Here is a 26,599-nt window from a genome sequence, read left to right on the forward strand (position 1 = left end):
ATGCTTTAAAGTACTAATTAAGTAGTTTGGGGTACCTGTACTTTACTATTTAGCCAATTTTTACTACACTACATTCCTAAAGAAAATAATGTACTTTTTACTCCAAACATTTTCCCTGACTCCCCCAAAAAAATTTTTTTTTAATTTTGACAGGAAAATGGTCCAATTCACTTATCAAGTGAACATCCCTGGTCAACCCTACTGCCTCCGATCTGGCGGCCTCACTAAACACAAATGCTTCATATATAAATTGTCTTGAGTGTTGGAGTGTGCCCGTAGCTATGTGTCAATAAAAAAATAACATTGTTCCATTTGGTTTGCTTAATATAAGGAAATTGAAAGGGTTTATACTTGTACTTTTGATTAATAAAAACATTTTAGAAATTCCATTGACTTTAAATACCTAAGTATATTTGAAACCAAATACTTTTAGACTTTTACTCAAGTAGTATTGTACACAGTGACTTTTGTAATTTTCTATTAAGGAATATTTCCTTTTACTCAAGTATGACAAGATGCACCTTGTGCTGGGGACAATAAAATGCCACTCTAAAATGTGCAGTTCCGTCACACAACACAATGCCACAGATGTCTAAAATTTCAAGGGAGCATGCAATTGCCATGCAGACTTCAGGAATATCCACCAGAGCTGTTTCCATGGAATTGAATCTTCATTTCGCTACATTAAACAGCCTCCAAAGTCATTTTATAAAATGTGTCTGGATTCTGGAACCGGTCTCACAACCGCAGACCACGTGTAACCGTGCCAGCTCAGGACCACCACATTGGACCTTTGAGAAGTAGTTTTTTGCTAAAAAAAGCTATTTTCCAATTTTAATTTAAATCTAAGATACTTAACTGTTACCAAGAAATTATTTGATATTGATATAAAAACGTCTGCATTGGGCATTTAATTAATATCCAGACTGGCTTTGTGAGATTTTTTTGCATGACTGCTTTGCAGGCCGTCAAACGCGGCCGCCATACGCGCCTACGCATTTTCGTGATGTCAGTTGAGCAGCGACAGGCTACGGCACAGTGTTAAAATTACTGATGGCGCAGGAGGCGGACGAAATAGATATAATGATTAATTATCACGGGGGTTTCGAAAAAATAGACCGGAAAAACAGCCGTTATCCTTATTGCGTCGTTTGGACACCTATTCCAATACTGTCGTGAGTAGCCACTTTTCCGGTTGTTTTCTTTTGCTCTCACCATCTGAAATGGAGACACTATTTACGTGGTCATGTTGATAAACATCAATGGTCATGTAGGCTTTCACATCTTTTTGATATTTATATCACTAGCTTGCAATATAGCTAGTGAATTTCCAAATACTATGTGGGCTGGATTTAAAATGCCCATACCGTTAGATGCCCTATAATATACACGCACTCTTTATTCCCAGGACTCCCCAATACAGTGCCGTACCTCTGTTTTGTTCAGGTGGTTGCTCCCCTTCATTGGTCACATGGGGATCTGTACTTCTGCAGGTGTGATAAGAGACTTCGCTGGATCGTACTTAGTGTCTGTGAGTATATGCAGATCATGCATTATGACAGTAGGCCTACAGCTTTATGTGCATAAGCCTAATGTTATTATCGGACCATCTGTTTCGATAGTTCCTCAAAATGTCCCATCTTTCCATTCAGGAAGATAATATGGCCTTTGGAAGACCAACAAAGTAAGTTGGCTTTGTTCGTTCAATGCTTGGAGCTTGAACAGGCAGTTAACCCACTGTTCCTAGGCCGTCATTGAAAATAAGAATTTGTTCTTAACTGACTTGCCTAGTAAAATAAAGGTAAAATAAAAAATAAAAATTGTGCTGAAAATTGACATGCAGGCATTGCAGTTAGGTAGTAAGGCATCTGCGGCATTGCTTGTCTCTTAACAGGTACTGGAAGCTTGATGTTGATAAGGTGTGTGGCACTGGCTCTGCTGCCTGGGACAAGGCAGTGCACGACGCATCGGAGGAGTACAAATGCAGGCCGGTATGAACATTGACAGTGTCATAATAAGACAGACAGACAGACAGGTCTAGTAGTGGAATTATATTTCCTTCCTAGGTTCTATTGAACATCTCCAGTAAAGGCCTATTGAACATCTTCAGTAAGGTCCTATTGATCATCTCCAGTAAAGGCCTATTGAACATCTTCAGTAAAGGCCTATTGAACATCTCCAGTAAAGGCCTATTGAACATCTTCAGTAAGGTCCTATTGATCATCTCCAATAAAGGCCTATTGAACATCTCCAGTAAAGGCCTATTGAACATCTTCAGTAAGGTCCTATTGATCATCTCCAGTAAAGGCCTATTGAACATCTCCAGTAAGGTCCTATTGAACATCTCCAGTAAAGGCCTGTTGAACATCTCCAGTAAAGGCCTATTGAACATCTCCAGTAAAGGCCTATTGAACATCTCCAGTAAAGGCCTATTGAACATCTCCAGTAAAGGCCTATTGAACATCTCCAGTAAAGGCCTATTGAACATCTCCAGTAAAGGCCTATTGAACATCTCCAGTAAAGGCCTATTGAACATCTCCAATAAAGGCCTATTGAACATCTCCAGTAAAGGCCTATTGAACATCTCCAGTAAAGGCCTATTGAACATCTCCAGTAAAGGCCTATTGAACATCTCCAGTAAAGGCCTATTGAACATCTCCAATAAAGGCCTATTGTAAGGGGCAAAAGTATTTATATGCACATGTTTTGTACAATGATTGTAAAGGCCCATTGTAGTGATATTGACAAAAAAACGCCTAGAGTTAGACCTGACTAGCCTTCTTCCTCTGTCTCTTGTAGCACAACCTCTGCTGTGATAACTGCCACTCCCACGTGGCCCTGGCCCTTAACCTCATGCGCTACGACAACAGAACGTCCTGGAACATGGTCAACCTATGCCTGCGGTCCCTTATCCACGGCAAGCATGTCAGGTGAGATACCATGCAATCATGCAATGAAGAGGTACTCTACTGTATGTAACAGAGTATGCTCATTCCTGTCCTAACCTAGGCGTGAACACTGAACCTTCTGTACAACAATACTTGCCACTCACAAAGCATCATTCTGACTGACCAATCACTCTATGTGTATGTGCATTCCCTCTGGATCATTTGACTAACTGGTGTGGAAGTAGAATCAGACATGCTGATGAAATGGGCAGAAGCAAACTATGCAAAACAGCAACAGCACAGAGTCTGAACAAGCAAGCATGCACCTGCCAGCAGGCAACGCTCTGCAGGAGGGACAGAGGAGCTCCAGACACGGGGAAACATATGCTGTTGAGAAACCCCCTCATTATTCTCCCCTGACCCACATAGGGAGCTAGTGTCACTGCTTTGTGCAGCCTACACATTATCGTCCGAGGGCACCACGTCCTTAAACAGTGGGGCGCCGTGTAATTCATCATTGCCAGATGTGGCCCCCTCATCACCACATCAACTCTCTGCCGGGGCTCCCACTGCTGGATCGGGAGGAGGGGGATACAAGGGTGGAGAACGGGGAAGGAGAGTGAAGGGAGTGGGGTAAACCTCTGGGAGATTAGAGAGTTGGTCTGCCCTCAGTGGCCTGTGTAAATTACCCTGGCTTCTGGGAAATTTAACCGACTGCACTTGCTTACCGGTCTCTATATACTGCCCTACAAAAGCCAAAGGCAGTCCTCAAACATTTTTTTGCCATAAGGTAAGGACTGTTTCATCACATAGAATGTTTATATCTATAAAAAAATATTTGACTTAGGTCAAATCAGTGGTCATGGTTGATATGCATAAACAATTCAGAATAAGATAATACATCAGTGCATTATCACTTATCTACCTACAACATATGTCTGGAAAAGCAAATAAACTTTAAAGCACTTTTTCTCAGTTTCACTGTTGCGTAGTTACTGCTCTTTGTATGGTGGAACAAAGCCAAAGTGCAGTAACTTCAGTTACTGCGGTTTTCCTTGGTTTTTGTAGTAACTGCAAATTTCAAACTCAAATTTTCTCTGAATTGGAACATAATTGAAACAGTTGATTATGTCACAAGACAAAACAGATACTACAACGCCTGATTTCAGTCTTAACGCAATTTTGACAAAAAAAAAGTGTAGTTACTGAGTTTTGCCCTTGTAGGGCAGTATAGACGACAAATGTATTGTGTTTTTGACCAACAACCAAAATGTGAGGATTTAATGACTGTCATTACTACTCTCACTGTGCTCTCTCTCTCCCTCTGTCCTTCCCCAGCTGTGTGTCTTTCCTCAAGACCTGGCTGCCCTTCCTTATGTTGACTGGAGCCCTCGTCACCTTCATCCTAACGCTCAACCTGCCCTGACCACACAAGGGACACGAAGAGGGAAACGGAGGGGAGAGATAATTCTAGGGATTTTCCTGCTCCGTTGTAATCATAAAAAGTGAAAGAAGAAGAATAAACATTTTGATGGGACACTTCTTTGTGCAGTGCTGACATTCACACTCTCATGAGGGCAGTTATGTCCAGCTGTTCTGGCTTGTTTTGAAGTACCTTTTACTAGATTCAGAAAGGAATGTCATATAAATGAATGTTTGGCTTGGGATAGTCATAACTATATATATAGAACTGATATAGCATCTGCTAAATGATGATTATTTAAATGTAAATATATTGTCTATGGTCATAAATTCAAATTGGTCTCTCTTACTGACTCCTAAACCCCATTTAACCGTCACTCTTAAATGCCCCCAGCTAATAGCCACTCAACATAATTTTACTTTGTAATTGTTTACTATATTTTATCAGACAGTGTTCGTTTTTCATGCAGTAAGTTCTCTGAAGCAACATGCTTGGGAATGTTAATATACTCTACAGTAGTCCATATGCATGACCACTCATTCGATAGAATTACAGAAATGATGGGCAATAAGCTATACCATAGGCTAGTAAAATCAAATCAAATTGTATTTGTCATGCTTCGTAAACAACAGGTGTAGACTAACAGTGAAATGCTTCCCATCAATGCAGAGAGACAGAAAATATAGAAAAGTAATAATAAATACAGCTTAACGCTAACCTTGATGTGGGGTAGCAGTACAGAGTCGATCTGCAGGGGTACGAGGTAATTGAGGTAGATATGTACATATAACTAGGGATAAAGTGACTAGGCAATAGGATAGATAATAAACAGTTACAACAGCGTATGTGATGAGTCAAAAATGTTAGTGTAAAAATTGGGTCAATACAGATAAGATATAAAACTGTATTCTTTTGTGAAGAATCAACAACAAGTGGGACACAATCATGAAGTAGAACGACATTTATTGGATATTTCAAACTTTTTTAACAAATCAAAAACTGAAAAAATGGGTATGCAAAATTATTCAGCCCCTTTACTTTCAGTGCAGCAAACTCTCTCCAGAAGTTCAGTGAGGATCTCTGAATGATCCAATGTTGACCTAAATTACTAATGATGATAAATACAATCCACCTGTGTGTTATCAAGTCTCCGTATAAATGCACCTGCACTGTGATAGTCTCAGAGGTCCGTTAAAAGCGCAGAGAGCATCATGAAGAACAAGGAACACACCAGGCAGGTCCGAGATACTGTTGTGAAGAAGTTTAAAGCCGGATTTGGATACAAAAAGATTTCCCAAGCTTTAAACATCCCAAGGAGCACTGTGCAAGCGATAATATTGAAATGGAAGGAGTATCAGACCACTGCAAATCTACCAAGACCTGGCCGTCCCTCTAAACTTTCAGCTCATACAAGGAGAAGACTGATCAGAGATGCAGCCAAGAGGCCCATGATCACTCTGGATGAACTGCAGAGATCTACAGCTGAGGTGGGAGACTCTGTCCATAGGACAACAATCAGTCGTATATTGCACAAATCTGGCCATTATGGAAGAGTGGCAAGAAGAAAGCCATTTCTTAAAGATATCCATAAAATGTGTCGTTTAAAGTTTGCCACAAGCCACCTGGGAGACACACCAAACATGTGGAAGAAGGTGCTCTGGTCAGATGAAACCAAAATTGAACTTTTTGGCAACAATGCAAAACGTTATGTTTGGCGTAAAAGCAACACAGCTCATCACCCTGAACACAACATACCCACTGTCAAACATGGTGGTGGCAGCATCATGGTTTGGGCCTGCTTTTCTTCAGCAGGGACAGGGAAGATGGTTAAAATTGATGGGAAGATGGATGGAGCCAAATACAGGACCATTCTGGAAGAAAACCTGATGGAGTCTGCAAAAGACCTGAGACTGGGACGGAGATTTGTCTTCCAACAAGACAATGATCCAAAACATAAAGCAAAATCTACAATGGAATGGTTCAAAAATAAACATATCCAGGTGTTAGAATGGCCAAGTCAAAGTCCAGACCTGAATCCAATCGAGAATCTGTGGAAAGAACTGAAAACTGCTGTTCACAAATGCTCTCCATCCAACCTCACTGAGCTCGAGCTGTTTTGCAAGGAGGAATGGGAAAAAATTTCAGTCTCTCGATGTGCAAAACTGATAGAGACATACCCCAAGCGACTTACAGCTGTAATCGCAGCAAAAGGTGGCGCTACAAAGTATTAACTTAAGGGGGCTGAATAATTTTGCACGCCCAATTTTTCAGTTTTTGATTTGTTAAAAACGTTTGAAATATCCAATAAATGTCGTTCCACTTCATGATTGTGTCCCACTTGTTGATTCTTCACAAAACAATACAGTTTTATATCTTTATGTTTGAAGCCTGAAATGTGGCAAAAGGTCGCAAAGTTCAAGGGGGCCGAATACTTTCGCAAGGCACTGTATTTAACAGTCTTACCACTTGCTGGTAGAAACTGTTCAGGGTCCTGTTGATTCCAGACTTGGTACATCGGCACCGCTTGCCGTATGGTAGCAGAGAGAACAGTCTATGACTTGGATGGCTGGAGTCATTAACTGCCTGTTATTGAGGTCTTGGGTGACAGGGAGCTCCGCCCGAGTGAGGGCGGCACGTAGCCTCGAATTTCGAACGTTGGGTTCGAATACCGGAACCACAATACCGGAACCCTGCGGGTGCCTCAGTTGGCCACGCAAAAAACATTTCCATTACACACTTGTGTGTAACAGGACAAATATAAGCACCAGCGAAATTATTATATGTACTGGTTCCTGGGCACTACCCTCTGTTTAGTGTTGTTATTTATTGGAACAAAAATAAATAAATGTACTTAATATGCATAGCCTACTTGTTCATTGTTTATAAACTGTTAAATCATATCACACAAAGACACCACAGAGGTCTACTCTTCTGTGTAGTATAATATTTTTCGTGTCTGTGCCTTTAAAAAACGTTCACTGTTCCTCTCCTTGATTCTGCGCCGGTATTTCAAGTCAAGCTAACAACTTGACGGTCCTGTTGTTCAGCAGACGAAACATCCTTCTCACTCAGTGCAGACACAAACCATTGGGCTATCATTTGGCACCGTCTAAAGAAAGGCTAACACCTCATTATACCGTTATGCCGGAGTCTTGAGTTTTTTTTTCTCCTTGATGTGCATGACACGGCGTAATATGACTCACCGTTAACTGCTCCTTCTGCATATTCTGGTATTTATCAGTTTATAACGTTTCTGTTGAGTTATGCATCATTTGGTAATCCTTGTACTTTTTGGTGCGCTACTCTGTGCGCCCCACCAGTGCCTGGAGTGCCCATCAGGCTGCCAATGCTTTGCTGGGACGCGCACAGTGAAATGCGTTTCCAAGGACCTTCGCTCCATACCACAAGATATTCCAGGATACACAAGGAATGTGATCATCACAGGACACAATATATTCAGAATTGGATCAGAGACATTTCAAGAACTGAAAAATGTCACCACCATCATTTTGAGCAACAATAGGTGAGTAGATATTCTCATCAAAGAGAATTGTGTTCTGATGTTTCACTACAGACCAGGGTTCAATCTCAGGCTGTGTCACAGCCAGCCGTGCCCGGGAGACCCATGAGGCGGCACACAATTGGCCCAGCGTTCTCCGGGTTAGGGGAGGGTTTGGCCGGCCGGGATGTCCTTGTCCCAACGCACTCTAGTGACTCCTTGTGGGGGTCCGGGCGTCTGCAAGCTGACCCTGGTTGCTAGTTGTACAATGTTTCCTCCGACACATTGGTGCGGCTGGCTTCCGGGTTAAGCAAGCAGTGTGTCAAGAAGCAGTGCGGCTTGGCAGGGTTGTGTTTTGGAGCATGCATGGCTCTTGACCTTTGCCTCTCCCTAGTCCATACGGGAGTTTCAGCAATGGGACAAGACTACAACTACCAATTGGATATCACAGAATTGGGGAGAAATAGCAGGAAAACAATAAAATTATTATTTCATGTTCTCCTGAATGCCATCACACCAACTTATGAAATGTTTAGATACCCTATTTGAGCATCACAATAATTCAGCAAACATTAATTCTGAGTCCAATATGCGGTTTGGGGACTGTAAACATGGTCCATCTTTCTTCCCAGGATCACAGAGGTTGCGTCCCACAGCTTCTCTACCCTTTCCTACCTGCGCTACCTGGACATGAGCTGCAACCATCTGACTCTCATCCACCCTGAAGCCCTCAACATCCCAGGGAGTCCTCTAAAGGAGCTCAACCTTAGCCGCTCCCTCTATAACTACACCTCACTGACAGATCTCACCACCGCACTGCGCTGGGGAGGCCTAGGAGGGTTGCTCAGCCTAGACCTCTCCGGGAACCGCCTGATCTTCCTACCCCCAGGGATGTTCTCCCACCTCCCTAGCCTGCAGCACCTCTTCCTTGGTAACAACTCCCTAGCATCGGTCTACAACGGCACCTTCTTTGGCCTGCGCCGCCTGGAGCTGCTTGACTTGACCCGCAACTCTTTCAGGGCGTTCCAAGGTGATGCTCTGGGGGAGCTGGAAAGGCTGGGGCAAGCCCCCCGCATCCTGCTGAGCCACAACCCCTATGTCTGCACATGTGAGATCCAAGACTTTGCTGTGTGGCTTAAGAATTCCCAGGCTCAGGTGGGGGATGCAGAAGCCCTGACCTGCGCCTCACCCTGGGAGTTTCAGGACAGGCCCCTGCGGGCGCTCGGGGTCCCAGTTGTCGGATGCCATGCCATTTCACCACCTCTGGTCGGAATCAGAGACGAGGTGGGCGACCTCTCCCTACAGACCTCCTACGTCCTCCTGGGTCTGGTGCTGGGCTTTGTGGGCATGGTCTTCCTCTTCGTGCTCTACCTCAACCGGCAAGGTATTAAAAAGTGGGTGGTGGAGACGCGAGATGCCTGCCATGAAGTGTTGGAGGGGTATCACCACCGCTATGAAATCGACACTGACCCACGCCGGGAATACCTCTCAAAAGACGTCAGAGTTGAAGAGAAGCCACCGACAAACGGTAGTTTTGGACAGGCTCACTCAGATAACCGCTTATCACAGCTACCCACTGACACCTGTTTAGTTCAGATCCCCTCAGACACACAGCTCAAACCAGGCTCCATCTCGGTGGATTTGTGATTCCTCATTCCCTGGAATGGAACTGAACTGGAGTGGACTTGCATTCAGGTGTGGGTAGGTTACTTTCTAAATGTAATCTGTTACAGTTACTAGTTACCTGTCCAAAATGGTAATCAGTAACGTAACTTTTGGATTACCCAAACTCAGTAATGTAAATCGGTTTACTTTCCCCTTATTAGAAGTAGATCAAAATTATCCATACACACACATTTGGTGTGTCATCATAGTGGTCTCTGACTTGTGGTCAGACTTGCTCTGGTGGAACTAATTTAAACCTGTTTTTTTATCAATGCTGAATTAAATGTCATTGAGAAAACAGCAGACATCCTTTATGAATTTGAAAGTAATCATCTAGTTTTTCAAAAGCATCTGTAATCTGATATTTTGGGCTGGTAACATAACTGATTAAAAGTACATTTTTTTCTTTTGTAATCAGATTACATATCATCAGTTTCTGCCCAACCATGCACACACGTGTGAGGGACTTACCTGTATCATACATTTCTGTACAATATGTTGAATATAATTACATAACTTATGTAAGCATAAAAATGTATAACAGTTCCACAGTTTATCCTTACATAAGTGATGGAATTACACTATTTAATGGAGAGACTATTTTAAGTGTGAACAGCCGGGCTCGTGGTACCTGCATAACCTTGATGCCTCTCTTGCTGTGGCCACATTTTTACTAACTTGCATAGATTTAACCAAGTTGCTATCCGTCTTTGGTGTTGTATGTATTATTATATTATACTTTGTGGGTCTTATTGACATATCTAGATGGAACCAAAGCAATATAGCCTATCTGAAGGGTCTTGACTGCAAAACTAACCTTGAATGTCTACTCTTTTGGGAAGATTGAATGATTGTACACTGCACTAAGTCATATCTTCGTCCTTAACTGACTTTGTAACCAGATGTGACAGGGCAAGACAGAAAGAATGGGCACATATCTCCAGAGTGCAGAAGTGATGTGGTATTGAAGTGATGAAGCAGGATCTAGTGTGGTGTTTAAACTCACGTGCATAACTTACCAGTGTTATGTAAAGATAATTGAAATGAAACAATTGTAAAACCCCTTTGTGGTGCTGAATAAAAACATGTTTTCAAGATGTTATCCAAATCACATTTGTAGTAAGTTTCCATTTAGTCTTAAAGTAACGTTACAACTCTACAGGGAGCTGTTGGAATGACCACTGCTCCATTGCCCCATTCTGTTACTCTGTGCAGGGCTAGTGTGACTCTCCTGCTTAGCGCAGATGGGGAAAGGGAGATGATTAAGTGTGTCTGTAGGGGGAAAGTGGGACAAGATGAAGGATGCTAGTCAGAGTTGCACCTGCTGGCTCTGCAGGTATCGGCGCATCTCTCTATCCTGCGTGTGAGTTTAGTTGCAGGACTTTTATAACTAATGATCGCTATTGACCAAAGCAACACTGACAGTATATATTAATCTCCACCTCAATGCTACTGGCTCTGGTGTGTGTGAGTTTATCTATTCAATAAGCATATTTTAGTGATCGTATTATATGACATAGCATGCAATGATGTCTGATGCGTGGTTGCAGTAATGTAAAGTGCAAATCGTTTTACAGATTGATTGCTTGCTACAAGGATGTCATGTCCATCTTTTAAATTTGTCATTTATTAAAGTGGTATCTTCAGCTAAAAGGACATATGCTCAGTCATCCCAAGGCAAGTGACGTATTGCACTGATACACTAGTGACAGCCTCGGTTGCTGTCAAAATGATGGCGGTGTAAGGAGGACGTGGTGCGCACTGGCAGGATTTCGAAAACACCTGGAAACGCTGGCTATCATCAATAATCCCAGCAAGGTCTACATGCACTCTACTGAAGACAGTAAATGGGCTGATATTCACCATGCACTGAGTAAGGTCAAAGCCAGTCCTCTAATTACACGCACTTGGAGCAGAAGAGGCAGCGCATTCCTCCCGGCTCACTCATTATTTGTTGGAAGAGAGGGTCATAACCTACAGAAAGTCTGCACAATAAAGGAGAGGAGATAAAAGGTTTGTAAACTCAAAGCAAACATGACCTGGAAGCGTTTCAATGGTTTTACGTGACTGATGAGCCCATGTTTTGCTCTATGCCTTTTCAGCTACTGGAGGTGCTTGCACCCTTATTTGAATTGGAAACAGAAATCTATGATATCGACATTGAATGTGTTTAAACAGTTCCTTTTCACCCTTTTACCAAGGAATAAAATCACCTCACCACACCAGCTACATTTTCCAGGCAGCTGTTTTACACCAGCAAGCTCCACTCACATCAGTTATTTAATGCAGTCAAGTGAAAAATATACAGAAGTTCTGCCACTTTTAGGCTGAGGCATGGCTATTATTGTGTGACTAGCTCCTATAGTGAGTTTAGGCCAGGGTTAAAAAAATGGACTCTTCAGGAATCTAACCCGTTTGGGTCAAATCAGTCAAATGTATGAGGGTGCCCTCTACTGGCATGAGTCTATACACTATGTCTCTGTTAAAAATCACCATATAATTAGGCCACTAATTCTATTGTCATATCTAACAAAGGGATGACATGTACCCTTCTGTGACACTGTATTGCAGCGACACAACAACCCAATTCCAAGAGTCCCATCAAACGAAATGAACATCACAAATCGCCTGAGGGAAGGTTGCTTTTCAATTTGTACTTCGTTATAGACAAATTACTTTGAAGTTTGACTCCGAAATGAAGTTTGTCAGTATTGTTATCTGGGTGGGTTTTGCTTTACAGATGTTTAGGCAGTTTAAAACCCTGATGCCCCCCTTGATCCCGAAGCAATGGGCCAGCACCCCTCCCATCAACATAGACACGCAGCCAGTTCTGAGAAATATCTACAAACACTGGACAATGACACAGTCCACCACCGGACAAAGATCTCACCATACCATCAGAGATGCTAATATACCCAGGTTTGGACCCATGTTTGGAGAACCTCTTACCCGACTAACTGAGCTTGGGAGCGGGAAGAGAGCAGGATCGAGCAGACCTGTCTGGATGAGGAAAGTTGGAAAGATGTGTATTTTGGGCCTCTGTTCATACGCCATGTATAATCCTCAATTTATGTATTTATTTATTTGTGTATTTTATTTTTTGTATATTTATTTTCCAGTTCAGAATTTATTTTCCAATTGCTCGGTCTAGGCTATTTATTTATTTATTTTTGTGTTGCATGTTCAATTTCTCTATTTAATTTCCACGTTTAATTATTTCTTGACTGAAATGTATATATTTCAAGTGACACTGGGCGTTCCATATCTCTGATGCTACACATATCAGTAGATCTCTGGTCAGATACTTCACAAATTGCGCCGACTACTGGATGATAAACATGTCATATGAATAGATATCCACCTGGTGGCCGACACACTGCGAAATGGCGGAACTGGATGTGGAGCTTGAATATGAGGGCGGTGGAAAAAAGGATGAGCGGACTTTTGTCCAAAAGAATGGAAAGGGGAGGAAAGTTGTTGTGATAAATGTGTCTAGTGCTTCAGATACCCCATCGTATCTAGTAGGAATGTGTTTTGGGGAAATATCGCCAACTTAGTGGATCCGTGTGGACCCCAACTTAGTGATCCCGTGCGGCTCAGTTGGTAGAGCATGGCCCTTGCACAACGCCAGGATTGTAGGCTTGATTCCCATGGGGGACGAGTGTGGGGAAAAATGACAAAAATGTACCCATCCACTACTGTACGTTGCTTTGGATAAGAGTGTCTGCTAAATGACTCAAATATAAAAAATATCGAAACTGGTGAAGAAAGCAATGGGTAAAGTAAAATGATGAGACGTGGGCTTGTTTTGATTTCTTGTATATGTGTTGATCAGTTGAAACGTCTGTTGGATCTCACTGGAACTGATGAATATGATGTGTCGTGCTTTGATTTTCGAAGCAGGGCACCTGCCATTTATGGAGTAGCGGAAAAATTTGACTTTGCTCTATGGAATTAGATTCATGGAGTGGTCGATGCACCTACAATTCATTGCATGGTAAATGGCAGGAAGGAGAAGAGTTTGTCTGTTCTTGTGTTTTTTTAATGAGTTTCTCCCTATCCAAGTGCAGCTGGGATAGACTCAGTCGGTATTAGATAGAACATTGTGACCCTTCCCGCCTGTGGGGGAAACAACCTGTGGTCACCTAGGTTTCCCTATTGGTTCACAGCAAAAACTTGACCTCTTTCAAACTACATTTTCTTGTTGTCTGCTTGTTTTAGTCAATTACAAAACTATACTGATCAAAAATATAAACGCAACATGTAAAGTGTTGGTCCCATGTTTCATGAGCTGAAATAAAAGATCCCAGAAATCTTCCATACACACAAAAAGCTTATTTATCTAAAATTTTGTGCACACATTTGTTTACATTCCTGTTAGTGGGGAGGGGGGTGCTGATGAGTATTTTTTGTTGTTGTATTAAAGCCCTTTCGTGGGGAAAAACTAATTCTAATTCTGATTGGCTGGGCCTGGCTCCCCAGTGTATGGACCTATGCCCTCCCAGGCAGAATATAATTACAAATACGTTTATAACTACCACACGGCAAGCAGTACCGGAGCTCCAAGTCTAGGTCCAAGAGGCTTCTTAACAGCTTCTATCCTCAAGCCACAAGACTCCTGAACAGCTAATCAAATGGCTACCCAGCCTATTTGCATTACCCCCATCCCCCTCTTTTATGCTGTTGCTACTCTCTGTTTATTATCTATGCATAGTCACTTTACTTATCTATTTTTTTTTTACTTAACACTTATTTTTCTTAAAACTGCATTGATGGTTAAGGGCCTGTAAGTAAGCATTTCACTGTTGTGTTCGATGCATGTGACAAATAAGATTTGATTGAGACTGCAATTTGACCACAATAACATAATAATTTTGAAAGGCTTCAAATGAGGGTGTGATTCGTGTAGGCTTACCCTGGCGTGATATTTTGATAACCATGCAAATCTCTCTTGGACAAGGTGACATATCAATATTTTCAGCTTTCTTTACTCTCAGACTCTAAAATGCTAATTAGCATCAAAGTACACATCATGCAAAACTACAAATCCCTGCAAGCTCCTGCAAGTCTAACTGACACCTTTGCTAATAGGTATTGTGTTAATTTATAACTTGCACAAGACAGTTCACAGAATTGTTAATTTTTTAAGAAATTTCGCCAATTTATTCATTACTATACTTAGATAGTTAATCCAGAGATTCTTACCGTTGCCTTGATTTTTGATGTCTTCACTATTATTTTACAATGTAGAAAATAGTCAAAATAAAGAAAAACCGTTGAGGGATTCGGTGTTCAAAAACGTTTGACCGGTAGTGTCGATACACATCATCAGGTCTAACGGTCGTCTGGCATCGAACTGCGCATGTGCAGACCGTCAAATCAAAGGCACTCCTTTATAAAGTAGTTTTTGCCAAAAATGACAACTTGTTAGTTTTCCACTTTCACGAGGTTGGAGTAATAACATGCCCAACTACTACAGACGTTGGCTCGAATCTAGTTTTTGCCATTACATTTCAAGAAAATTAACAACTAAGAAGAACGTTCCACTTCTCTCATTGACTTTATAAACCCCAAACACCGGCCTGGTCTGTTTGGTCTGTTTCTTGGGCGTTCCCGGAAGTCTCGCGATGTAGTACCTCTGGGTTTAGAAACTCTGTGATCGGCATCATGGCATTTAGCATTTAGACTTTCGGTTTTCAAATGTTGCCTTCAAAATACAAGTCCACGGTAAAACGCTATGTGTATGATACGAAATCAATATTTTTTGCAGCTTTGCATAGTGCATAATGTTAAAATTATAATTACACGGGGGAAAACTAAAGAGAAAACTAAAGAGAATTACTACTTTATATAAGATAAAGAAAACTATAAGGTGGAGCACATTGAGAAATGGTTGGAGCTTAAGTAAATTAATATCAAGAACAAATTAATAGCCTATTTGTAAAAAAAAATCAACAATTACATTTTTTAAAAATATATAATTATTTTGATAGTAGGATTCGAGTTTATTTACTGGTACTATTGTTGAAGAATGCAATTCTGTTTAAGAAAAGTAACAGTATTGTTTTTGTATTGAAAAGAAAATTGCACTGTACAGAACAAACTATTGATTGGTCCAGTCTACTTACTAACCAGAATCCCTAGAATACAAATCAGATGAGTTTGAACTATGGTCAGCTTAAAATGGGGTGCCTGGAAACTATATGGTACATATATAGTACTGTACATGAAAAACAATTATTTTTGTCTTTATGTAAAAGTGGGGTCAGGAGTACTCAGTAGAATCTATATATGGTGTTATTTCATGAGGCTCTGAAAAATACAGAGTGTTGCTGGACTTTTGCTCCACCCATTCCATTGGCCACAATGTGAATCACTGTATATGGAATACATATAGGCTTTTAGAGCAGAAACTATTCTAGGTGCCGCAGTAAAAGTACTGTAAGAAATAATCAGTAGGCTCTGTAGAAAATATATATGGAGTAATTTCATGGGGCACTGAATAATATGAAAGTGTGGCTGGATTTTACCTCTACCCATTCCATTGACCACAATGCGAATCACTGTGTATGGAATACATATTGGCTTATAGAGTAAAAACGATTCTAGGTGCCACAGTAAAAGTACTATAGGGAATACTCAGCAGGGTCAATAGAATCTATAGGGTGTAATTTCATGGGGCTCTGAATAATATGGAGTGTTGCTGGACTTTTACTGTGGTCAAACAGTTTAAAGTGGTTTGCCTGGACACTGTGCAGTACAAATATAGCACTGTACAATGATTGATTGTGTGTTCATAAAACCAGGGTCCAGTCTACTCACTACAGTCCCTAAAATACAAAACAGGTGAGTTTGAACAAAAAGCCAGGTCATAGGAAGCTTTATGTTGAAATTTGAACAGTGAGACACATATCAGCACCACGGACAGCTACCATTTTAGCATGTTATGTTGTCGCCGTCAGCCAAATATGTGGCCCAAAAGCATATGAATGTGATTTCATATTTTAGTCATTGCTAGACCACATACTGGTAAAGAGAACACGTTATTACCTGTCTCAAATAAACTTGGGTGGAAAATACTCAGTTGCGGTTCTACTAACCAAATATGTTCCGTTTTCAGGGGGCTGTGTCAAACAGCCTGCTGGTTATTACTCTGTCTTTCTTGTAATGCCTACATTGAGTCCTGCATGTTAAATTAATTCCAAAACAATAAATGAATTGACTCTTTTTGTGTTGTGAATATCCGTTGGAAAAACAAAACCCGTAACACTTTTTTGTTGTTGCTTACCCAAGTTGAAATGAATTGCCATTCCATACACAACTTTCATGCCCTCTTGCCTTGCGCTAATGGTAGTGCCAAATATGGATTATTAGCAGGGGATTTGTTAAGAAGCCAACTGCTTCAAAGACTGCAACAATGATTGGCTGTCATACCTGTATGACTGTGACACATTTATACATTCTGTTGCTAGTGACAACAAGGTGAGATTAAACAAAATAGTACAATCAGAGAATGTAAACGAGGCTCAGGTTCAAAACATATTGCCTGTGGAGCGTTTAAATGAGGGAATGTCAACTGCTCATAGAAGACGCTCAGACTGCCAACTAAATATGCAAAGTGTTCAGACTTTTGAGGATAAAGAACTTGCTTCTGATTTTCATCCGGATGTAGCCAAGAGTTCTTATGAGGAAGTGTCAGTGGTGCAGCTCAATCAAATCTCAGACACGCAAGATATTGGGAATGAATAGTATCACTTAGAGACAGAGGGTGGGTTGCACCAACACAATTTAAACGAATCTAGGATTAGATCTAATCTAGGTTTTGTAAATCTAGGTTTATAATTAATCAGAGATGTGTTTGCACAAATTAATTTTAAATCTGGATCAGTAAATCTATGATTAATGGTGGGTTGCACCAACCAACTCTTAAACTGGGTTAAATCAAGGTTTATCTATTAATCTTGTTGCACCAAATGGCAGCATATCTACTGTGGAGAGACCAAAACGACAGAGTTCCTCAGAGAATAATTAGAGACAGGTTGAATCCTGTTGAGTTTAATGATAATTAACTCAATATTAGTAGGCTATTTACGTGCCCATTTTGTACAACAACTAAATTGGGGTGTATGATATAGAAACTTTCTGTCCAAATATGATGCAGAAAAATTAATCCATGCTTTTGTCACTTCTAGGTTAGACTACTGCAATGCTCTACTTTCCGGCTACCCGGATAAAGCACTAAATAAACTTCAGTTAGTGCTAAATACGGCTGCTAGAATCCTGACTAGAACCAAAATATTTGATGACATTCCTCCAGTGCAAGCCTCTCTACACTGGCTTCCTGTCAAAGCAAGGGCTGATTTCAAGGTTTTACTGCTAACCTACAAAGCATTACATGGGCTTGCTCCTACCTATCTCTCTGATTTGGTCCTGCCGTACATACCTACACGTACGCTACGGTCACAAGACGCAGGCGTCCTAATTGTCCCTAGAATTTCTAAGCATGTCAGAGACGCAAACTCGGTCTCAACCTTTAAGTCTTTACTGAAGACTCGTCTCTTCAGTGGGTCATATGATTGAGTGTAGTCTGGCCCAGGAGTGGGAAGGTGAACGGAAAGGCTCTGGAGCAACGAACCGCCCTTGCTGTCTCTGCCTGGCCGGTTCCCCTCTTTCCACTGGGATTCTCTGCCTCTAACCCTATTACAGGGGCTGAGTCACTGGCTTACTGGGGCTCTCTCATGCCGTCCCTGGAAGGGGTGTGTCACCTGAGTGGGTTGATTCACTGATGTGGTCATCCTGTCTGGGTTGGCGCCCCCCCTTGGGTTGTGCCGTGGCGGAGATCTTTGTGGGCTATACTCAGCCTTGTCTCAGGATGGTAAGTTGGTGGTTGAAGTTGCAGTAGTTTATGTGTTGGGGGGCTAGGGTCAGTTTGTTATATCTGGAGTACTTCTTCTGTCCTATTCGGTGTCCTGTGTGAATCTAAGTGTGCGTTCTCTAACTCTCTCCTTCTCTCTTTCTTTCTCTCTCTCGGAGGACCTGAGCCCTAGGACCATGCCCCAGGACTACCTGACATGATGACTCCTTTTTGTCCCCAGTCCACCTGGCTGGGCTGCTGCTCCAGTTTCAACTGTTCTGCCTTATTATTATTTGACCATGCTGGTCATTTATGAACATTTGAACATCTTGGCCATGTTCTGTTATAATCTCCACCCGGCACAGCCAGAAGAGGACTGGCCACCCTACATAGCCTGGTTCCTCTCTAGGTTTCTTCCTAGGTTTTGGCCTTTCTAGGGAGTTTTTCCTAGCCACCGTGCTTCTACACCTGCATTGCTTGCTGTTTGGGGTTTTAGGCTGGGTTTCTATACAGCACTTTGAGATATCAGCTGATGTACGAAGGGCTATATAAATAAATTTGATTTGATTTGATTTGATTTTGATTTGTTACGCGTGATGGTGGTAACATTGTAGTAAAGTTGCATTAACGTTAGTTTTGACGTGCATTATTATAGCCATTGATCTTTACCAGCTATTTATGCTTGCTAAATAAATATTGTTGGGTCGAGTTGTCCATCGTTATCATAGGGGTTATGAAGAGGGGCAAACTGCTGGGGATGAGTCTCGGATATCTTATGGGTGATAGGATCAATTCACTTGGACGGAGACCACCCTTCGGTTCCGGTCTATTGCATCCTTTTTGGCTTATTTTTTTCCCAGCACGCTTTCATCCGATTTGAGAAACGGTGACGTTTTTTTAAGGGCCATGATCAGGTGGCTAACGTAGAAATAACGTTAAGTAATGACAATAATAAATAATATTTGATGCTATCTGTCACGTTCTGACCTTAGTTCTTTTGTTATGTCTTTGTTTTAGTATGGTCAGGGCGTGAGTTGGGTGGGTTGTCTATGTTCTTTTTTCTATGATTTGGGATTTCTGTGTTTGGCCTGGTATGGTTCTCATTTAGAGGCAGCTGTCATTTGTTGTCCCTGATTGAGAACCATACTTAGGTAGCCTGGTTTCACTTTTGAGTTGTGGATAGTTATTTCCTGTTTAGTGTTTTTTGTCTTTCATCTTACGGGACTGTTAGTTTGTTATTTATTGTTTTGTTCAGTGTTCTAGTACATCATTAAAAGCTATGAACACTTACCACGCTGTGCATTGGTCCTCCTCTCTTTCTCCCAACAACGAACGTTACACTGTCTAGCTTGGTTTTTAAACTAGCTAGCTACAGTAGCTAACGTTAGCTAACGAATGAGGTTTCTGTCTAGTTCTGGCAAATAACAGATTTTATTTCAAATCAGCCAACCCTTGATAACATTTCACGATGGAGTTGGAGAAGTTCTAGCCTTACATTGTTAATATTTTATCAAGGAACAGCAACTGTGTGGCCTCATTTGTCAAATTGTCCAGCTACTCCGTTTCAACTCACAAAATACCTCTTATATTGGTGCAACATGTCACTAATCATAGTTTAAAACCGTTCATCATAGATTTACTGATCTAAAATTAAGAAAATTGTCAAACTATTCAGTCAAACGTAACACTACCTCATGTGTACGGTGTGAAGCATGCTGGATTATTGAACTCTCTTGTCAGGATTTGGCCAGGGTTGTTCCGGGTTTTGGTCACTAGATGCCCCCATTGTGCTTTTTGACCTTATGTTTTTTCCCTTGTTCCCCATTATTATTTGCACCTGTGCCTCGTTTTCCTTGATTGTATTTAAACCCTTAGATTCCCTCAGTTCTGTGCTCTGTGTTTGTATGTTAGCACCCAGCCCTAGTGTTCTGTGTATTCTTGTCGATTCCGGTGGATGCTCTTGTGGAATTCTGTTTTTGTTTTTGAGTATCTCTTGAGGCTTTTTGTGCTGTTCCTACCACCTTTTGGATTTGCCATTTTTGTATTTAAGGACTTCTCCTTTTTACTTTATTAAATACACCGTCTTAAGTACTGCTGTGTCTGCCTCATCTTCTGGGTTCTGCTGACTATTCGTGGCTCAGTTGGTTAAGTGACTGTTTCTCACTCCGGAGACCCAGGTTCGTAACCGGGTCCTGACAGAAACACAGAGCCAAAAATGAACCCAGAGGCAGCCAGTTCCCAGGACCTTTTGCCATGCTGTCCCACCACCAGGAGACTGTCCAACGCCACGAAGCCGCCCTGGTTCAGCAAGAGGCCTTAATGGCTAGACATTCTCATCTTCTGTCGGAGATGCTGACTTCCATTAAGCAAATATCTGATCGTCTTACCCCGGCAACAGTTCCCGTCCCAGTACCTCAGATTCACGTACCCATGGCAGTTAACCCCCTGGCTGAACCTCGTCTTCCACCTCCCCAACGGTTCTCAGGTGATCCAAGTGCTTGTAAAGGGTTTCTCACCCAATGTTCTCTCTCCTTTGAGCTACAACCCTCGTCGTTTCCCACCGACCGGTCTAAGATCGCTTATATCATCACCCTGCTGTCGGAAAAAGCCCTGGCCTGGGCTACTGCTGTGTGGGATGCCCATAGTTCCTGCTGTGCCAGCTACTCTGCCTTTGCTGAGGAATTCAAACGAGTGTTTCAAGGCCCAAGCAGTGGTTCTGACTCAGCCAAACAGCTCCTGACTCTCCACCAAGGTTGGCGCAGCGTGACGGACTATGCCATCCAGTTCCGCACGGTGGCAGCAGCAAGTGGCTGGAACAACGAGGCGCTCACGGTGTGCTTTCTGAAAGGCCTTTCCGACACTATCCAAGATGATCTGGCCACTCGGGAACCACCGGACAATCTCGAGTCCCTGATCAAGTTGGCCTCACGCATTGACCAGCGTCTGAGAGAGAGAGAACTCAACCGTAGACCTCTAGCCCCTATCAGTCCCAGCTCCGAGTCCCCACCTTTATCCTCGCTGGCTCCATCGGAACCCATGCAGATTGGACGCATCTCCCAGGCTGAGAGAGACCGCTGGATGAGGAGCGACGCTGTCTATATTGCGGCAAACCGGGCCATTTCCGTTCCACGTGTCCCGGGCTCCAGGGAAACGCTCTGTCCCGTACAGACCAGGGGGAACTGTAACGGGAAACATAACCTCCTCCCATCCGTCCAACTCCCGTCTGCTCATTCCAGTCACCCTCTCCTGGGACAACCACAAGCTTCACCTTCAAGCCTTGGTAGACTCTGGAGCCGCAGGTAACTTCATGAATGGTGTCTGGGCGAAGGAGAATGGCGTTCCCTCTGAACCTCTAAGTGAACCCATGAGGGTCACTACATTGGATGGAAGCCCTTTGGGATCTGGACTTGTCACTCATGTCACTACCTCCTTGTGACTTTCAGTTTCACAACACCAGGAATTGATGAACTTTCATTTGATCTCCTGTTCCAAGTTCCCTCTCGTCCTTGGATACCCCTGGCTTCACAGCCATAACCCTCACATCGACTGGTCTGTGGGCACTATCAAGCAGTGGGGTCCTACGTGCCAAGCTACTTGTATTTTCCAGAATTCCCGAGTTCTACTCCCGAGTCTTTAGAATCCATCGACCTGACCCGAGTTCCCGAGTGTTACCATGACCTCAAACTGGTGTTTAGCAAACAGAGGGCCACCATGCTACCACCCCATAGACCTTACGATTGCCCCATCGACCTGTTTCCGGGCACTTGCCCCCCAGGGGTCGGATCTTTTCCCTATCTCCACCCGAACGAGCTGCTATGGATACCTACATCAAGGACGCTCTGGAAGCAGGCCTCATGCGTCCATCCACCTCCCCGGCGGGAGCAGGGTTTTTCTTTGTGGCCAAGAAAGACGGTGGATTACGTCCTTGCATCGACTACCGGGGACTCAATGCCATAACCGTCCGTAACCGTTACCCGCTACCCCTTATGGCCACAGCCTTCGAGCTGCTCCAGGAAGCAGTTGTTTTCACTAAGCTTGACCTGCGGAACGCATACCATCTTGTGCGGATCAGACCTGGTGACGAGTGGAAGACCGCTTTCAACACGCCTACTGGTCACTATGAATACTTGGTGATGCCCTTCGGCCTGACCAACGCCCCAGCGGTGTTCCAAGCGCTCATAAACGATGTGCTTAGGGATATGCTTAACATATTTGTGTTCGTTTACTTGGATGACATCCTCATCTTTTCGAGCTCCCTTCAAGAACACACTAAGCATGTCAGACAAGTACTCAAACGCCTCCTGGACAGCCATCTGTACGTTAAGCCGGAAAAATGTGAATTCCATTCATCCCGAGTACAATTCCTGGGATTTGTAGTGGAACCCGGTCGAGTCCAAATGGACCCCAGGAAGGTAGGGGCGGTAGCGGATTGGCCCACCCCCAACTCCGTTAAGGAAGTTCAGCGTTTCCTGGGCTTCACAAACTTTTACCGCAAGTTCATCAAGAACTTCAGCTTGGTGGCAGCCCCTCTCTCAGCTTTAACCAAGGGTGGCAATGCAAGGTTTTTGTGGGGAAGAGAAGCTGAGACGGCCTTCCAAGGACTCAAGCAGCGCGTTCTCTCTGCTCCCATCCCGATACTACCGACTACAGATGAACCATTTGTGGTGGAGGTAGATGCATCAGAGGTTGGTGTTGGAGCTGTCCTGTCTCAGAGGGGTGAAGACAAGAAGCTTCATCCGTGCGCTTTCTTCTCACACCGGCTTACCCCGACTGAGAGGAACTACGATGTGGGGGATCGTGAACTCCTAGCGGTTAAGATGGCATTGAAGGAATGGAGACACTGGCTCGAGGGGGCTTCTCACCCGTTTCAAGTGCTTACGGACCACAAAAATCTGGAGTATATCCAGCAGGCGAAGCGGTTGAACTCTAGACAAGCTAGATGGTCTCTTTTCTTCAATCGATTCCAGTTTATCCTCACCTATCGGCCCGGGTCGAAGAATCTCAAACCGGATGCCCTGTCCCGAGTCTACGCTCCTGCCATTCGAGATGACACGGACATGCCTGTCCTTCCTGCTGCTAAGATTGTGGCTCCGATCTCGTGGCAAGTTGAGGATACCGTGAGACGTGCTCAAGCTAGCGAACCGGACCCGAAAGGAGGTCCTGCCAATCGGTTGTTTGTCCCCAAGGCAGTGAGGACTCAGGTCCTTCTGTGGGGCACTCCTCTCGCCTCACCTGTCATCCGGGCGTAGGTCGCACCTTGGAGTTCATCCAGCGTAAGTTCTGGTGGCCTACCATAAGAGAAGACATTGCCACTTTCGTCAATGCCTGTCCCGTGTGCTGCCAGGGCAAATCTTCTCACCTCTGCCCTCAAGGACTCCTTCACCCTTTACCTGTTCCCCACAGACCCTGGTCCCATATCTCATTGGACTTTATTACTGGACTTCCTCCATCCCATGGCAATACTACTATCCTAGTCATAATCGACAGGTTTTCAAAGGCGGCCAGGTTCGTCCCTCTGACTAAGTTACCTTCTGCCAAGGAAACGGCTGAGTTGGTAATTAATCATGTGTTCCGAGTCTTCGGCATTCCTCAAGATATGGTTTCTGACAGAGGTCCCCAGTTCGCCTCAAGGTTTTGGAAGGCCTTCTGCCAACTCATGGGGCTTCTGCCAGTCTATCTTCAGGGTACCATCCGGAGTCCAACGGCCAAACAGAGAGGATGAATCAAGAGCTGGAAACCACCCTCCGATGTATGACTCGTGACAACCCGTCCACATGGTCATCCTTTATTGTTTGGGCCGAATACGCGCACAACACCTTGCGCTCCTCCTCCACTGGTATGTCCCCGCACGAGTGTCAGTTTGGCTATGCTCCTCCATTGTTCCCGGACCAGGAGGCAGAAGTCAGAGTGCCTTCAGCCTTGAAGTTCGTCAGACGCTGTCGGCTTATGTGGAGGAAGACCCGTCTTAATCTTATGCGTTCCTCACAGAGGTACCAACAACAAGCCAACAGACGTCGCCGTCCCGGGCCTACCCTGCGCCCCGGCCAGAGAGTCTGGCTCTCCACAAGAGACTTACCTCTACGGGTGGAGTCTCGCAAGCTCTCCCAAAAATACATCGGTCCCTTCAAGGTTGCCAGGAGAGTTAACCCAGTTTCTTATCGCCTACACTTACCCAGATCCCTTAAGATTAATCCCACATTTCACATTTCATTGTTAAAACCTGTTGTTTTTTCTCCCCTTGTCCCGGCAGACAGACCTCCCCCTCCGCCTCGTGTCATTGGAGGCCAGCCGGCTTATACCGTCCATCGGATACTGGATTCCCGCCGGGTGCAGCGGTCCTGGCAGTATCTGGTGGACTGGGAAGGCTACGGTCCCGAGGAGCGCTCCTGGGTTCCTGCCAAAGACATCCTGGACCCTGACCTCATTCGTCAGTTCAGGGCCCTCCACCCTGAGAGAGCTGGTAGGAATGTCAGGAGCCGTTCCTAGGGGGATTCTGTCAGGATTTGGCCAGGGTTGTTCCGGGTTTTGGTCACTAGATGCCCCCATTGTGCTTTTTGACCTTATGTTTTTCCCTTGTTCCCCATTATTATTTGCACCTGTGCCTCGTTTCCCCTGATTGTATTTAAACCCTTAGTTTCCCTCAGTTCTGTGCTCTGTGTTTGTATGTTAGCACCCAGCCCTAGTGTTCTGTGTATTCTTGTCGATTCCGGTGGATGCTCTTGTGGAATTCTGTTTTTGTTTTTGAGTATCTCTTGAGGCTTTTTTGTGCTGTTCCTACCACCTTTTGGATTTGCCATTTTTGTATTTAAGGACTTCTCCTTTTTACTTTATTAAATACACCGTCTTAAGTACTGCTGTGTCTGCCTCATCTTCTGGGTTCTGCTGGCTATTCGTGGCTCAGTTGGTTAAGTGACTGTTTCTCACTCCGGAGACTCAGGTTCGTAACCGGGTCCTGACATCTCTGCAGTACTTCAATATTACAGACCATTTTTATGTTGATATAATGCATTATATTTTAGGAGGTACACCATTTAAGGTCAAAACTTGTGTTACAGTATATACAAGCCAACTTCGTGACTGCTGAAGATGTGTAAGGTAGAGTTCGTTCATTTAACTATGGCTACACAGAGAGGAGGAATCATCCACCTGCACTCAAATTGGATGATGGGAGCAATGACTTGGGTCTAAATGCTATTCAGTCTTGGTGTCTGCTCTGTAATTTGCCATTGATATTTGGTTATCTGGTACAGAAAGATGATAAATACTGGCAGCTGCTTCTGTTACTACTACAAATGGTAAATATTGTGTTTTCTCCTATACTAAGAGGGCATGACAATCTATCTGAAGCACTTAATTGCTGGACATCATAGGCTTTTTAAGTGTTTGTTTCCAGATAGAAATCAATGGTCATATATGGTGAAGTAGTCATCGAAATGCCAGTATTTTACAAAATGAAGGCTATTGTTCAGAAAGAGGAAAATGTTTTTTTTGGTTGGGTCAACTCTTGAAACTTTATGTTTTGATGATCATTTGCATGCATTTAAAGTTGTTTTGAAGCAAAGTCCACCATGCGTGGTATTTCATGTAAATGACATCATGTACCACGAATTTGCTCATGTCATATGGAGCAAGGGATTTGTTTTGGACTACATTGCCCCCTACTGTCACTTGATAACAGTTTAAACCAGAGTTGATACTTATGGTTAGGTTGTGAGAAACATATTTGTTTTTAATGTAAACGTCAGCATTTTCCAACAAACCTATTGATTTTCTCATGTCAAATGGAGCATGGGATTCTTTTGACTACATTCTACTGTCACTTTATGACAGTTTAACCCAGGGCTGAGACTTATGGTTTGGTCATAAACATATTTGAATGTTGAAACAGCTTTGCTTGAATTTATTGTGAAATTTCAAGTGCTTTTACAAAATATAATTTCCATTTACTTAGGGGAAGAGTAAATACATTAACACATTTTTACTCTAATAGGAGTCATCGTAGATCAACACTAGCGAGTGTCACTATAACACTCAAAGTGTTGATTACCTCTTAATGTTAAATGTTTATCAACACCGGCCAGTATAGTAGAGTGTTAACTTTTTGCACTCCTCAGTGTTAAATCAACACTAGAAATGTAACACTTTGATCAGTGTACTTTGTACTCTGTGTAGAGTGGGACCATATGTACTCGCCGACAGTGTTAAATTTAACACTTAAAGTGTTGATTTAACACTTTCAAATTTACTGTGTATAATGCATGTCAAAACTA

General features: G+C 43.2%; 2 protein-coding genes across 2 annotated transcripts; both read left to right on the forward strand.

The window, feature by feature from the left end:
* Nucleotides 1-1,003: 1,003 nt before the first annotated feature.
* On the forward strand, nt 1,004-4,427 carry LOC135523129 (transmembrane protein 222-like). The gene is made up of 6 exons (XM_064949855.1): nt 1,004-1,175; nt 1,447-1,531; nt 1,653-1,684; nt 1,895-1,991; nt 2,800-2,930; nt 4,227-4,427. The coding sequence occupies exons 1-6, from the start codon at nt 1,054-1,056 to the stop codon at nt 4,312-4,314; spliced, it is 555 nt and encodes a 184-aa protein (XP_064805927.1). The 5' UTR covers nt 1,004-1,053; the 3' UTR covers nt 4,315-4,427.
* Nucleotides 4,428-7,574: 3,147 nt separating this feature from the next.
* On the forward strand, nt 7,575-9,457 carry LOC135523130 (trophoblast glycoprotein-like). Its single transcript, XM_064949856.1, has 2 exons — nt 7,575-7,834; nt 8,443-9,457. Exons 1-2 carry the CDS (start codon nt 7,575-7,577, stop codon nt 9,455-9,457), a joined length of 1,275 nt encoding a protein of 424 aa, XP_064805928.1.
* The last annotated feature ends 17,142 nt before the right edge of the window (nt 9,458-26,599 follow it).

This window comes from Oncorhynchus masou, chromosome 30 (assembly GCF_036934945.1).
Source record: "Oncorhynchus masou masou isolate Uvic2021 chromosome 30, UVic_Omas_1.1, whole genome shotgun sequence".
Lineage (NCBI taxonomy): Eukaryota > Metazoa > Chordata > Actinopteri > Salmoniformes > Salmonidae > Oncorhynchus > Oncorhynchus masou.